Genomic DNA, 11,678 nt, shown 5'->3' on the forward strand with positions numbered 1-11,678 from the left:
AGACGGCCGTGGCCAGCGCGGCCGAGCGGAGCGGGCGCAGGCAGTCGAGCGCGGCGCCCCTAGAAACCGACGCCGCGGGAGCCGGCGCGGAGCTACTGCTACTGATGCGGCGCAGCAGCTTTCGGCACGCCACGACGGCTGCGAACCGGGCGAGCTCCCTGACGGGGAGGATGCGCGGCGCGAGGCGCGTCATGTTGGCGGCGAAGGCTCGGACAGTGACCTTGGGGAGTGACATGCTGAGGCTGATGCCGACGAGGCCGTCGCCATCCTCGCGCTGCATGATGGCCGAGTGCGCGTCGGCGGCGGCGGCGACGATGGTGCGCTCCACGATGCGGAGCTCCATCTTGGCGCGCCCGCGGAGCGCGGGGTCGGTGGTGAGCACGGCTGAGCCGCCGCAGCGCCCGCGGATTAGTTAATGATATCTATTATGTATCTTAAATATTAAAATATTTTGATTTTCTCGAAAATAGGAACGATACTTCTTCTGGAACGGATAGAGTATATATAAATCTAAGATACAGTCTAGATATATATATAAGTCTAAGATACAGTCTAGTACAATCAATCCTACAGCGACGGATAATCCACACAATAAAGAAGGCCAGCCAAAATAAATATATACATATAAAATATTTTATTTTTACCCTTTTTCTCAGTCTCACGCGCAAAATACGCTGGAAAAGAAAAGGGGGGAAAAACCAAAACAGCCACCCCACCAAAACCACCAGCACGCCGCGCCGCCGCTCCGCCCTTCTCCCATCCGCCCCGTGCGCCCGCCGCCCTTCCCTATCCTCGCCGCGGAAGGCGTCGCGCCGTGCGTAGCTAGCAGTGCCGGCGCGCGCGCGTCGAATAAGGATTGGATTTGGCTCTTCGTCTCCCACCTTCCCCTCCCCCTCCCCCTTCGCCTCGTCCGTGGCGGCAAGCTCAAGCTCAGGAACTCGCTACCGAGGTATGCATCTCTCCCCGTAGAACTCCGAGCTCCAATCTCCCACCACAATCCCGAGATTTCTGGTTTTTTCTGGATATTTTCTCTGCATTTTTATGCGCAAAATTAGCTCGATCTTGCTTTCGCAGGAGTGCAGATTTCTCTAGGGATTTGGTGCCGTATCCACGAGGGAGCCGGATTAGTTTAGGCTTCGTGATGGCGGGCGCGAAGGCGGATGTAGACGCGGAAACGGGAGACGGGGGCAGGGCCGGCGGTGGCGGCAGCGGCGGCTCCTTCAGCGAGCAGAGGCTGATTGATAAGCTCAACAGGCTCAACAACTCAGCCACTAGCATTCAAAGTATCCTTTCTTCCGTGTTTACTTTCCTTCACGCTAGCAAATTTGGTAGCATGGTGTTTGCTGTCTGTTTCATATTCTCTTGATTAAGTAAAGCCCTAACTTGTAAATTGCAATGTCTGTGAGTACAACTGGCTAGGAGATCTAAGTATAGCCGTCTTGCTCTGTTCCGCGTAGTGCTTATCGTGTTGTTAGTTTGGAGGTGCACATATATAGGAATTGCAAATCCGCTTGTGTAGTGTATCAGTATTACAGTATGATTTATATTACTCTACTTCCTGACAGTTCTCTTGATTCTAGAGTCTTTCTCGTTCAGTTTATTTGAATAAGATAGTTCTCCTATTGTAAATGCAAATCAAACATGGTACAAGCTTTGGATTTCGAATCAGCTTTGTGCTGCACTTGAATATACGCGTTTCTGTCCTTGGACATAAGTGCGTAGAAACCAGCACTGCACCACTGGAAAGATGACATAGGCTACCATCTCCTCTTGTGATTAGTACAGTTAATGTTACTATCGTCATTAATGCCCTTTTTCTTTTTACTTCTTTATTGGTGGCTCTTGTTGGGTTTCAACTCTGGCCTGCCCCAACTTTCTGGGGACTAAATGGCTTTGTTTTTGTTGTCTTTACTGCCAATGCTTGGTTTCCATTTCTCTATAAAGATGAATTTCATTGTCTTTGAGGCTGTCCCCTTTGTGAAATGGAAAATGATAACATGAATTCCTAAATTTCATTGTCTTTTCAGGCTGTTCCCTTTGTGAAATGGAAAATGATAACATGAATTCCTAAGACTACACATTGCATCTATTAGCTGTCACTAGAGTATAATTGCAAACTAGTTTACAAGTAAGAACGACATGGCTAAACTTTAGCTCCTAGTGAAGGATGTGGCACATAATTGTTCTGCTCACTTAATATGGTAAACTAGACAGGATAACAGAAATATATGTCTCAACAAGCAAGAGATGTCTCTTGCTGTTATTTATGCACTAATATGGTAGTAACTAGTAAGCCTGTTTTTTTGCTTTTGGTTTGCTGCTTGCACTTTATGGTATTCTGATGTTCTTTTGTAGTTTGTTACCTGTTCCATGTTCAAACTAAATTGTTCTAGCATATTATTGCACTGAAAAGGTATTGCCAGTACTACATCACCTTCTACATCATGGCCATATATCTTCATTTTGAGCCAACTAACCAGTGAAGTGAAGACATGTCCTACACCCTTAACTCCTTATTAATTTATATAAACAAATCCTGCAAGCCCTACTTTTGGAGTTTGAAGTAAGGCATGTCGCATGTCACTCTCTATTAATTGATAAAAAAGGAGAATCATATGATTATTTTAATATCATTGTGCTTGCTTCTGCGTGAGGAATCCGTGCTGTATGTTGTTATATACAACTCCATCTCTACTCAAGTTACTGTGAGATATACTGTGTCTGCATATATTGCTGTATGACATACTAACCATTCCTACCCTATAGAACCAAATGATCTCGCCCCTCGTTAACTTTCCATGCTTACACTCAGCTTAATTTGATGTCCACCGCTAAATGTCTAAACCTGTAGGTTTATTGAGCAATGCTGCTCTTTTTTTTGGCCTCAAGACATGTTCTGTTTCTAGAGATGTAATATAATTACACTATCAAATCAGGAAGAGATGACTGAAACTGTTGACCACCTTTTAGTGGGAGCCTGCATGGTAGGAACTTCTCATTTTACAAATATGGAACCTGTATTGACCTAGGAACTGTGTTCCCCTTTTTCTTAATGGTGGTGGTCTCAATTCTGTGGTTTATATATCTTGTGTGCTTTAAGTATGTCTTTCTACTATATAGTTTGATTTAGTCCAGGTTTCTCAAGTAGTAAATAACCACCTTGTCTATTTATTTCCACACTTCCTGTCTGTTAATGATGTTAATTTTTATCAGAATTTTGTCTTTTTTTTTATATGTAAGTTTGCATCTAGAGATTGCATTTGTGGTTCTTCTTTTTATGTTCCTTAATTCTTATGCAGCACTTTCACAATGGTGCATTTTTCACCGCAAGAGGGCCAAAAGGGTTGTGGACACATGGGAAAAGCAGTTTACTATTGCAAGGGAGGATAAGAAAATATCATTCCTATATCTATCAAATGATATCCTGCAAAACAGCAAACGTAAGGGAGCAGATTATGTGGATGAATTCTGGAGGGTTTTACCTAGATCAATGAAGCATGTCTATGAAAAGGGGGGAGAAGAAGGGAAGAAGCAGGTGGCGAGATTGGTAAGTTTAATCTTTTTCACTGTTACGTGATTAATTCTTTGCATTTGAGAAGCAACTTTATTCTAGAGTTGTCCTAGAACCTTGTCTAATAATGCAGGAGGATCTGTACCATCATGCTACTATAGTACCATTGGATCAATGACCATCCTAAGTTTATTTGTTATAGCAAACTATTGGTGTCATATGCTTTTGCTGCTTTATATCTGTACCATCATGCTACTATAATACCATTGGATCAATGACCATCCTTAGTTTATTTGTTATAGCAATCTATTGGATTCATGTGCTTTTGCTGCTTTAGTTATGCAACTATCCTTATTACTCCCCCAGTACACTTATCTTAATTCCAGGTATTTGTTTGCTTTGATGTTTTTTTAAGACACGATCATAGTCATAGTTTGCTTTATTTTCATCAATACTCTGTACGGAAAATTCCTAGTCATAGTGTGACTAGATTAATTGTGGAATAACTGATGGAATTTTTATGTCATCTTTTATTGCAAGTCCAAAATAAGTACTAGGTAAGCTAAATGTTTCTATCTTGTTATTCTTTTTTGGAACTACAGATATTAATCTGGGATGATCGTAAAGTTTTTGGGACCCGTATTGAAAGTATGAAAAATGACATTCTTGGTGACAACTCTCCTAACAATGGGAATAGTTTAAATCCTAGCTCTAATCCCACTTCAAATTCCAAAGCTGCACGGAAGGATTCCGGTACAATAGTAAAAGTAAGTTGCTTATTATCTTGGGTGGATCTGACTTCTGACATTGAATTGGATATGAGAGCACCACCTTATTGTTGACTTTTACTGTAGAAACTCACTGTTGGCGGGATGCCTGAAAAAATTGTGTCTGCATACCAATCAGTGCTTGATCAACATTTTGATGAAGACACAGCTTTAAACAAATGTAAGACTACTGTGGGCCTTTTGGAGAGGATAAATAAAGATATTAACGATGCTAGCATCAACGGTAAGGATTTTGCTTGCTCACTAGTTATTCAAAGTTGTGATCTGCTGTTGAAGAAAGTTTGACTACATTCTGATGTGTTCTGCTATTTTAATCCTCTATGTTTCTTCATAAGGTAATCAGCCAGCATCGTCATTGATCTCTGACCTGCAAGAACAGGAAATGACCCTAAAACAGTGCATCGAACAACTCGAAAGTGTAGATATGGCAAGGGTATCCCTGATCAATCAATTGAAACAAGCTCTCAGCGAACAGGTTTTGAGCCTTTTCATTATCTTCCCAACGTTCTATCTCAATTACATACCCTGTGCTGTTCAGAACTATATGTTTTTCTTCTTTATAACAGGAGTCGAAGTCAGTAGTTCTTCGCGGTCAATTGCAAGTAAGAATTCTTCTTTATATCTTATTGCATGTTGTCCTTTTCATCTGTTGTTATTCCTTGCAAAATCACATCCTCACTATGATGCTTATCTATCTTGTCCCATTTACTCTTTTAATCTATTTTAGAGTTCTGGACAGTGGAGAGTGGATACCATTCTTTTATCTTAGTACTGCCTAAGATGTCCCATGATATGGACATAATTATAAAACTATGGCTGTATGGCATCATATTGATCAATGCATCCACATGTTCAAGATGCGTTGTGTGATAAAATAATTAGAAATAGAGGCAGAACATGCACATGTTACAGGGAAGCTCTAGCATGATTAAATACTCTACCACTCTAGCATTGTTATGACCGGTAAGGTCTACAGGCGCAGGAACCGTGGCTGAGAGCCCGGTTTAGCCGGCCAGTTGGTTAGCAAGTCCTAGAATCTAGGATATTTATCTCCTTAGTTTGTTATTTGGTTAAGTTAGAGTTGAGTCGGTTAGAGATTGGCTTGTATAAGTATTGAACAATATGATGGAATAGATTCAGCCTGGGATTGAGTTTATCTCACCTTGGGCCCTCGTGCGTTACTGTTCACGATCTCTCTATTGTCACCGTCCTCCAGCCAGGCGCCGAGCACGGCGCCGCCAGTCCACCGCCGGGGTTCCAAGCCCAGGCCTCCCACCTTCCACTCCTATGCTCTCCGATCCCTAAGCATAATTTTCCTTTGCAATGGAAGGCTGACCAATTGTGGTTGCTGGGTATGTGGCAGCACATATATGTCTATGATCATAATTCATAACAACTTAGTGTGCCTTATGTTAAAGACAGTTTTTTGTGTGTGCTGTTACATGCATTTGGGTCTGAACTATCCTGTGCACTCGGATGTTTTCGGTTTTGTTGGGGTGCGGGGAACCTAATTCCATCAAAATCTTACCTATCCATGCATAGCCACAGTTGCGGGTACTACTAGTGGATATGGGTAGACCTACAACTAGAGAATAAACTTTATTATTATCCATAGTCCCCGCATTGCAAGTGCGCCCACCTGTGCGGTTGGTCCAGCCAGCACAAAGCAGTTCAGGATTATCTCCCACAAGTTTCATTTGAGCTATGAAAATTTATGGTGTCAACACAAGGTTGAAATTCCAAGTACTTTTAGATGTCATTCATTTTCTTCATGTTCATGGAGCCTACTTGTGCATTTAGTCCCTCCAATCTCCGCAAAGATCCTCTATAGTAGTTAATCATGTCTGATGTGTTTTAATTGATCTTGTAGAAATCTATGGTGTGAACGTGAGCCAAGTATACTGAATGTTAGATCTATTCTAACTCTTTGTACCTCCTCATTGTATAAGGGAGTTTTGTGCATATTTGCTAACTATGCAGCACGAATACGGATACGCGTATCGGTATCAGAAGGATATGGATACGCGGATACGGCAATTTCTCAGTAAACCTGATACGCGGATACGTTTTACTATTTTTTTAATAAAATAAATAATAATGCAAATTAAAATTGTGAAAGTGTAAATTGAGTAATCACTAATTAATAGTTTATAGTACATACAATCATATATGATACATCACCAGATCACCTTGTAGGTTTCTTAGTTTTCACAGGAGATCCAAGTCCAACTATACTGCGCAATTACTAAAACAGGAAGTCAGGAACAGGATTGTGTCTGTTATGGTTGTGGCCAGTGGATCCTATGCTAGGACTAGCTGACTAGCACTAGCACTTGCACGGTTGCGCCAGCACTGCTGAAATTTGGAGAGGCCATCTACTGGATGCATGCAACAAGTAGAGAAGTAGAGTACATCAAGAATGAAAAGGGAGTGTACTCATGGGAGATCGGCGGAAGCTAGCTTTGCCGCTGAGTGCTGAATCGTCTTCCCTGCATCTCCCCCCGCATCGCGGGAGCTAGCCGCTGTCTGTAGCGGACTGGTGGGTGCTCCCCAGGGTGGTGCACGTGGGGACTGGGGATGCGTGCACAGGATGCAGCGGGAGGGCGGAAACTCGTCGCTGGCGGACGGCGAGCGGGGACGGAGGCTCGTCGCCGGCAAGCGAAGAGGTGGAGGCTCATCGCCGGCGAGCGAAGAGGCGGAGGCTCGTCGCCGGTGGCCGGCGGCCGGCGCATGGGGATGCTGCGCGAGGCGCGAGGTTGCGGCGCGAGGCGTGTGGGAATCGGGAGGCTAGGGCGTCGGGGACAGGATAAGGCACTTTTGTTGGGCTGGGCCGTATCGGCGACGAAGATACGTATCAGACCACGTATCCAATATTCGTGAAAAAAAGAAAAAAATGAATACTCCGCGGACATGTATCAGCGGCGTATCCGTATCGGATACGAATCTGATACGCGATACGAGGGATCAGCGACATATCCGTGCAACGTAGTTTGCTAATACATGTACCTACATATATTTGGGCCTAGAGCTCTCATAAATCATAATGAATACAAGTTCTATTCATGTCATGGTACATACTACAGAGCCAAACTAGGGTTAGGTTTCCTCTTGATCTGCCCTAGATGATTTTGTTTTCACCCCATGTGACCACTGCTGTCATTCTTCGTTGAATTTGCTGTCGCACAACTTGTTGCTTGTCTGCCCCCACGTGGAAATCAGCGCTGGCATGCGTCCCCTCAGTCTGTGCAGCTCGTTGTCTGCATGATTTGCCACGGGGGTTCTCTCGTCCGATTCATTGTGGCTGCCTGCTTCCTCGGTCTGCTGGATTTTCTTGTCTCTTCAGCGCGTCCCTGCAGCACACGCAGCCTCGATTCCATCTTCCACGACTGTCCGCCTGTGTGGGCATGGGTAAATGATGGGCAAGTGTGTGTTACTGTCCCCGCACCCTATATTCTAGTGGGTTTGTAGATTGGTAGAATGATCCAATTGCAGGAAATAGCTGTAGCGTGTGTTAGTGTGTTAGAGAACTTGGTGTTTAGTTTTAATAGAGCTGTGCCCCACAGTTGTGCTTAGCTACCACCCCACCCAGTTAGGCAGGATTGAGAAGGGACTGGGAAGGCAGATTGCTAATTCTTACTTGATCAATTATTGGGAGGCATTTTACAGTGCTGATCCTGACTATCGAAACTAGGGCTCTAATCAGGGCTGTACGTACTGGGAGGGTATACCTCCCTTCCTTTTTTCTCGAAAAATGCAGGAGATCTGCGTCTCATTGTATTAAGAAGAAAAAGGGTATAAGAACCCAACACTTACAAGACCCACCCAAACACAACTCACTCACTCACACAACACACGCTACTGCAGCCAAAGCACAAGCGCACGTAAGCTGGCTGCAAGGCTACCCACACAGACCCAAAGACTAATCGCCTGGGAGATGGGCTGACAAGAGGGAAAGCCCTCGAGCCCCTGCCGTGGTCCACAACCGGTGCTCGGTGGCTCACACTAGAAAACAAATCAATCACGAGATAGCTTTCTAACTAACAAAAGATGACCTAATAAATTAGCTCAAACTAGGCCTGGCTTGAATAAGATATGGTCTACCAACTGCCCCCACTGCCTTCTTGCAGTTATTACTCTGTACCCTATCAAATAGTGTGTGCATGCTTGTGTGGGTAATGTTTACCCAATAGCATCCTTATCGAGACTGACGGAAATCGTGTCTTCTACCTATTTTTTCTTCACATAAATCTTGAGACACTTTTGGAGGGTAAAGATTATTATATATGTTCAAGTGGTTTTGCGTTTCCCCTGATCCCCCTCCTGGCCTCTTTTTTTCCTTCTGCATGTTTCTTTTTTGTTGTCTCATGAAGTTCCTTTCATTTATATATATTTGATATAAACAGCCTTAGCGTTCACTGAAAATTTGTTGTGCCTATATATAGCATGAAATGTTCAACATCATGAGTTTGATATAAACAGCCTTATTGCCTGTTGCTGCTCTTCAATTAGCTTGTTGAAAGTTATCTGTGAGGTCACAATTAACTTTCTTTAATATTGGTAGATATCACTGTTTTTTATATTGGTATCTTCTATGCAACTGTAGTCATGCTTTAGCCATTTTATGATTGTAACATGTCGTCTTGCTAATCTCTGATCTAATTATCAAAACAGGTTGCTCAAGCAGAGGCTCAACGTGTCATCCAACTTAGAGAACAACTGGGCCGTGCCCTTGTCATGAGCGTTACACAATCTACTTCTAGTCCGCTCATGATTACTCCACCAGAGCAAACTTCGGCTATAATGCAGGGTTCAGGAGTAAGATCGACACCTCCCCAGTCACAACCACTGAATCCTGCAACTTCACTTCCCCCTACAGTCAGTGCAGTGGGTGATGAGTCCAAGAGAACGGCAGCAGCTATGGCAGATAAGCTTGCATCTTTGTCAGCACCTGTGCAGGTGCTGACCTCCATTTTATCATCTTTTGCTGCTGAGCAAGCTGCTTCCATAAATGGCGGATCGCTTTCTGGAGAATTCTCTGGAGGACCACCAGGTTTCCAGATTGATAAGAGGCCTAGGCTTGAGAAAACAGGGCAGGCTGCTGACATGGGTGCACCTCCCTTTTTTGGGCAAGCACCACAGGTGCAACAACAGATTGGAGCAGTGCCTACTTCTCTTGGAGGCACGCATCCACCAACTCCAGGCCCATTCCCACCACCACCACCTCCACCGCCATTGCCTTCTCTATTGCCACCGCACCTGCAACAATTTGGTCAAAATACTGGAGGAATGATTGGGATGGGAGGACCTTTCGGGATGATGGCTGGCTCTATTCCACTTCCGCCTCCATTGACCAACATTCTGCCGGCAGGTTTTCCGGGACCAAGTGGGCCACCTCCTCCACCTCCACTTCCACCAGCTCAGAGTCAGCCCCAGCCCCAGCAGCAGCAGCAGCAGTCTCCTCAGGCGCCACAACAATCACCAACATCAGCTGGATTCTTTCAATCATCAGGCATGGGGTTCTTTCCGCCTGTGCAGGTGCAGCAATCTCCGTCTGCCCAACGACAGTGATTCCAACGGTGGCTATGGCATTCATGGGCTTATAAAGGCCGCACCTTGTGTTAACTTTTTGTACATTAAACAGTATTCACCGAGTATCGAGCTTAAGCGTGGCTGGTCCTGCAAGCGAGGCAGAGCCAATGGCAACGAATTATAAGATTGTAGAATAGGCATGCGTCTTTTGTGATGTATAACTATTCCTTCTTTTGTCTGAGGAGTTTTCACTCTTCCTAGTTATGTGAAGTAGTTGACTTTTTTTTTCATTTGCATTGATCCCCCGAGGCAGAAGAAAGTGACTTTGGAAAACTGGTGCTTAAGAGTTGCCAATTGGTAGATAGTTGTAGGGCTAAAACAGTTGTAGAACTTACTGGTCATAGTCTCATAGATATGATCTGAACTGCAAATATTTTCCATGCTGCTTAAGTTTGTTGATTATTATTTTATTATTATTATACCTTCTTGTTTGGGTTTAAAATTGCTGATTTCCTTAAGGTCCCGTTCGTTTAGCAGGGACTAGCAGGGAATGAGTCCCTGGAAAAAATCCAGCCGGAACAGTAGGCTTAATTTGTATAAGGAAGCAAAACTGGAATGAATCCCGGACCTGGAAGGAGCTAACCGAACGAGCCCTAACTTGGTTCTTACACAAGGGCTAGTTTGGACAAGGAATGGTGATTTAGACAAGCTGAGATGAATCAATTTGGCGTCTGTGCATGACTCCACACACCATCTATTCAGATTTTGAGTTTTTCTTAAAGATGTTTCTGAGTTTAATGACTCTGCACGACCAACTTCACAAGTTAGTGGTGTAGAGGCTAGAATGGAAGTTGGGGGCAATGTATTCGGCGCCCAGTGATGAAAAATGAATACCATGCACAAATGGATCTCAATCTGCTAATACCAAGCAGATTGAAGCTACAGATCATGGTGTAAAACTAGCTAGGAAATTCCAGCTGACAGTAAGCAACCTATCAGGCTAGTTCTTTTTTTTTTCTCTACACAAGATGAAGAGAGAGACAAGGCTGGCTACAGAGTAGAGATTAGCTACAAGAGAGAAGGAATCAGAGAATCAAGGAACAGCAAGTGATACTAAGCTGTAGCAGCAGCTTCCTCCGGTTTCATCATCAGGACTACTAGTTCTGCCTGGGGTTGTATCTGCTCGTCGGCGCGGTCTTGGTGCTGGCGTTGAACTCCACGTTCGGCTTCGCCATCTTCGTCGTCGGCGTTGCTGGTCGATGGCCGTTGTCCTTGGCGGCATTGAAGGTGTTGGTGGCCATGGCGGCCGCCGCCGGTCGCAGCAGCCTCCTGGTGGCCGTGGCACGACGACGCTGCGCCCAGCCTTCTTGCGATGACGATGATGCCACCGCATTGCTGTCCTCGCCACCGCCCGGACGCAGGGCCGTCAGCGACGACGACGCTGCTGCTGCGGCCGTCGCACTGCTGCTCAGGAGGAGGAGGAGGTGGAGCAGGATCACGGCGCTCATGGCCGCGCTGTAGCGGCATACTGCAGCCTGCTTCATCTGCAGAGGCTTCAGCTGAGTCTGTGTGTGGCTTGCAGTTACTAGCAGAGCAGGAGCAGGAGGATTGCTAGCTGCTAGGTCTAGGTGTGTTGGACGGAGTTGGAGGAGTAGATCTTGGACTTGCAGAGCGAGCTAGCTAGTGTAAGTAACCGCGGGTTACTAGTGCTAACATGGCTGCGAGTGGAGGACGAAGCACGCTGCTTCCACTTCCACTTCCACTAGGTGGGAACGTGCAGGGAACATGGATGCTACGTACTCTCCTCCATGTCCTGGGTGGAGTGGAGTGGAGTGGAGCATATGGCCGAG

At 45.1% G+C, this 11,678-nt stretch overlaps 1 protein-coding gene across 1 annotated transcript; it reads left to right on the forward strand.

The window, feature by feature from the left end:
- The first annotated feature begins 691 nt into the window (after window positions 1-691).
- Window positions 692-10,303, forward strand: LOC136487540 (uncharacterized). Its single transcript, XM_066484658.1, has 8 exons — window positions 692-949; window positions 1,075-1,283; window positions 3,300-3,547; window positions 4,114-4,278; window positions 4,366-4,522; window positions 4,635-4,774; window positions 4,866-4,901; window positions 8,971-10,303. The coding sequence occupies exons 2-8, from the start codon at window positions 1,142-1,144 to the stop codon at window positions 9,865-9,867; spliced, it is 1,785 nt and encodes a 594-aa protein (XP_066340755.1). The 5' UTR covers window positions 692-949; window positions 1,075-1,141; the 3' UTR covers window positions 9,868-10,303.
- Window positions 10,304-11,678: the final 1,375 nt, after the last annotated feature.

Source organism: Miscanthus floridulus, chromosome 10, assembly GCF_019320115.1.
Source record: "Miscanthus floridulus cultivar M001 chromosome 10, ASM1932011v1, whole genome shotgun sequence".
NCBI lineage: Eukaryota > Viridiplantae > Streptophyta > Magnoliopsida > Poales > Poaceae > Miscanthus > Miscanthus floridulus.

Coding starts and splice junctions, on each gene's coding strand:
- LOC136487540 (XM_066484658.1), top strand. CDS start 1,142: ATGGCGGGCGCGAAGGCGGATGTAGACGCGGAAACGGGAGACGGGGGC. Junction 1,284..3,299: donor CTCAGCCACTAGCATTCAAA/GTATCCTTTCTT, acceptor ATTCTTATGCAG/CACTTTCACAATGGTGCATT. Junction 4,902..8,970: donor TTCTTCGCGGTCAATTGCAA/GTAAGAATTCTT, acceptor TTATCAAAACAG/GTTGCTCAAGCAGAGGCTCA.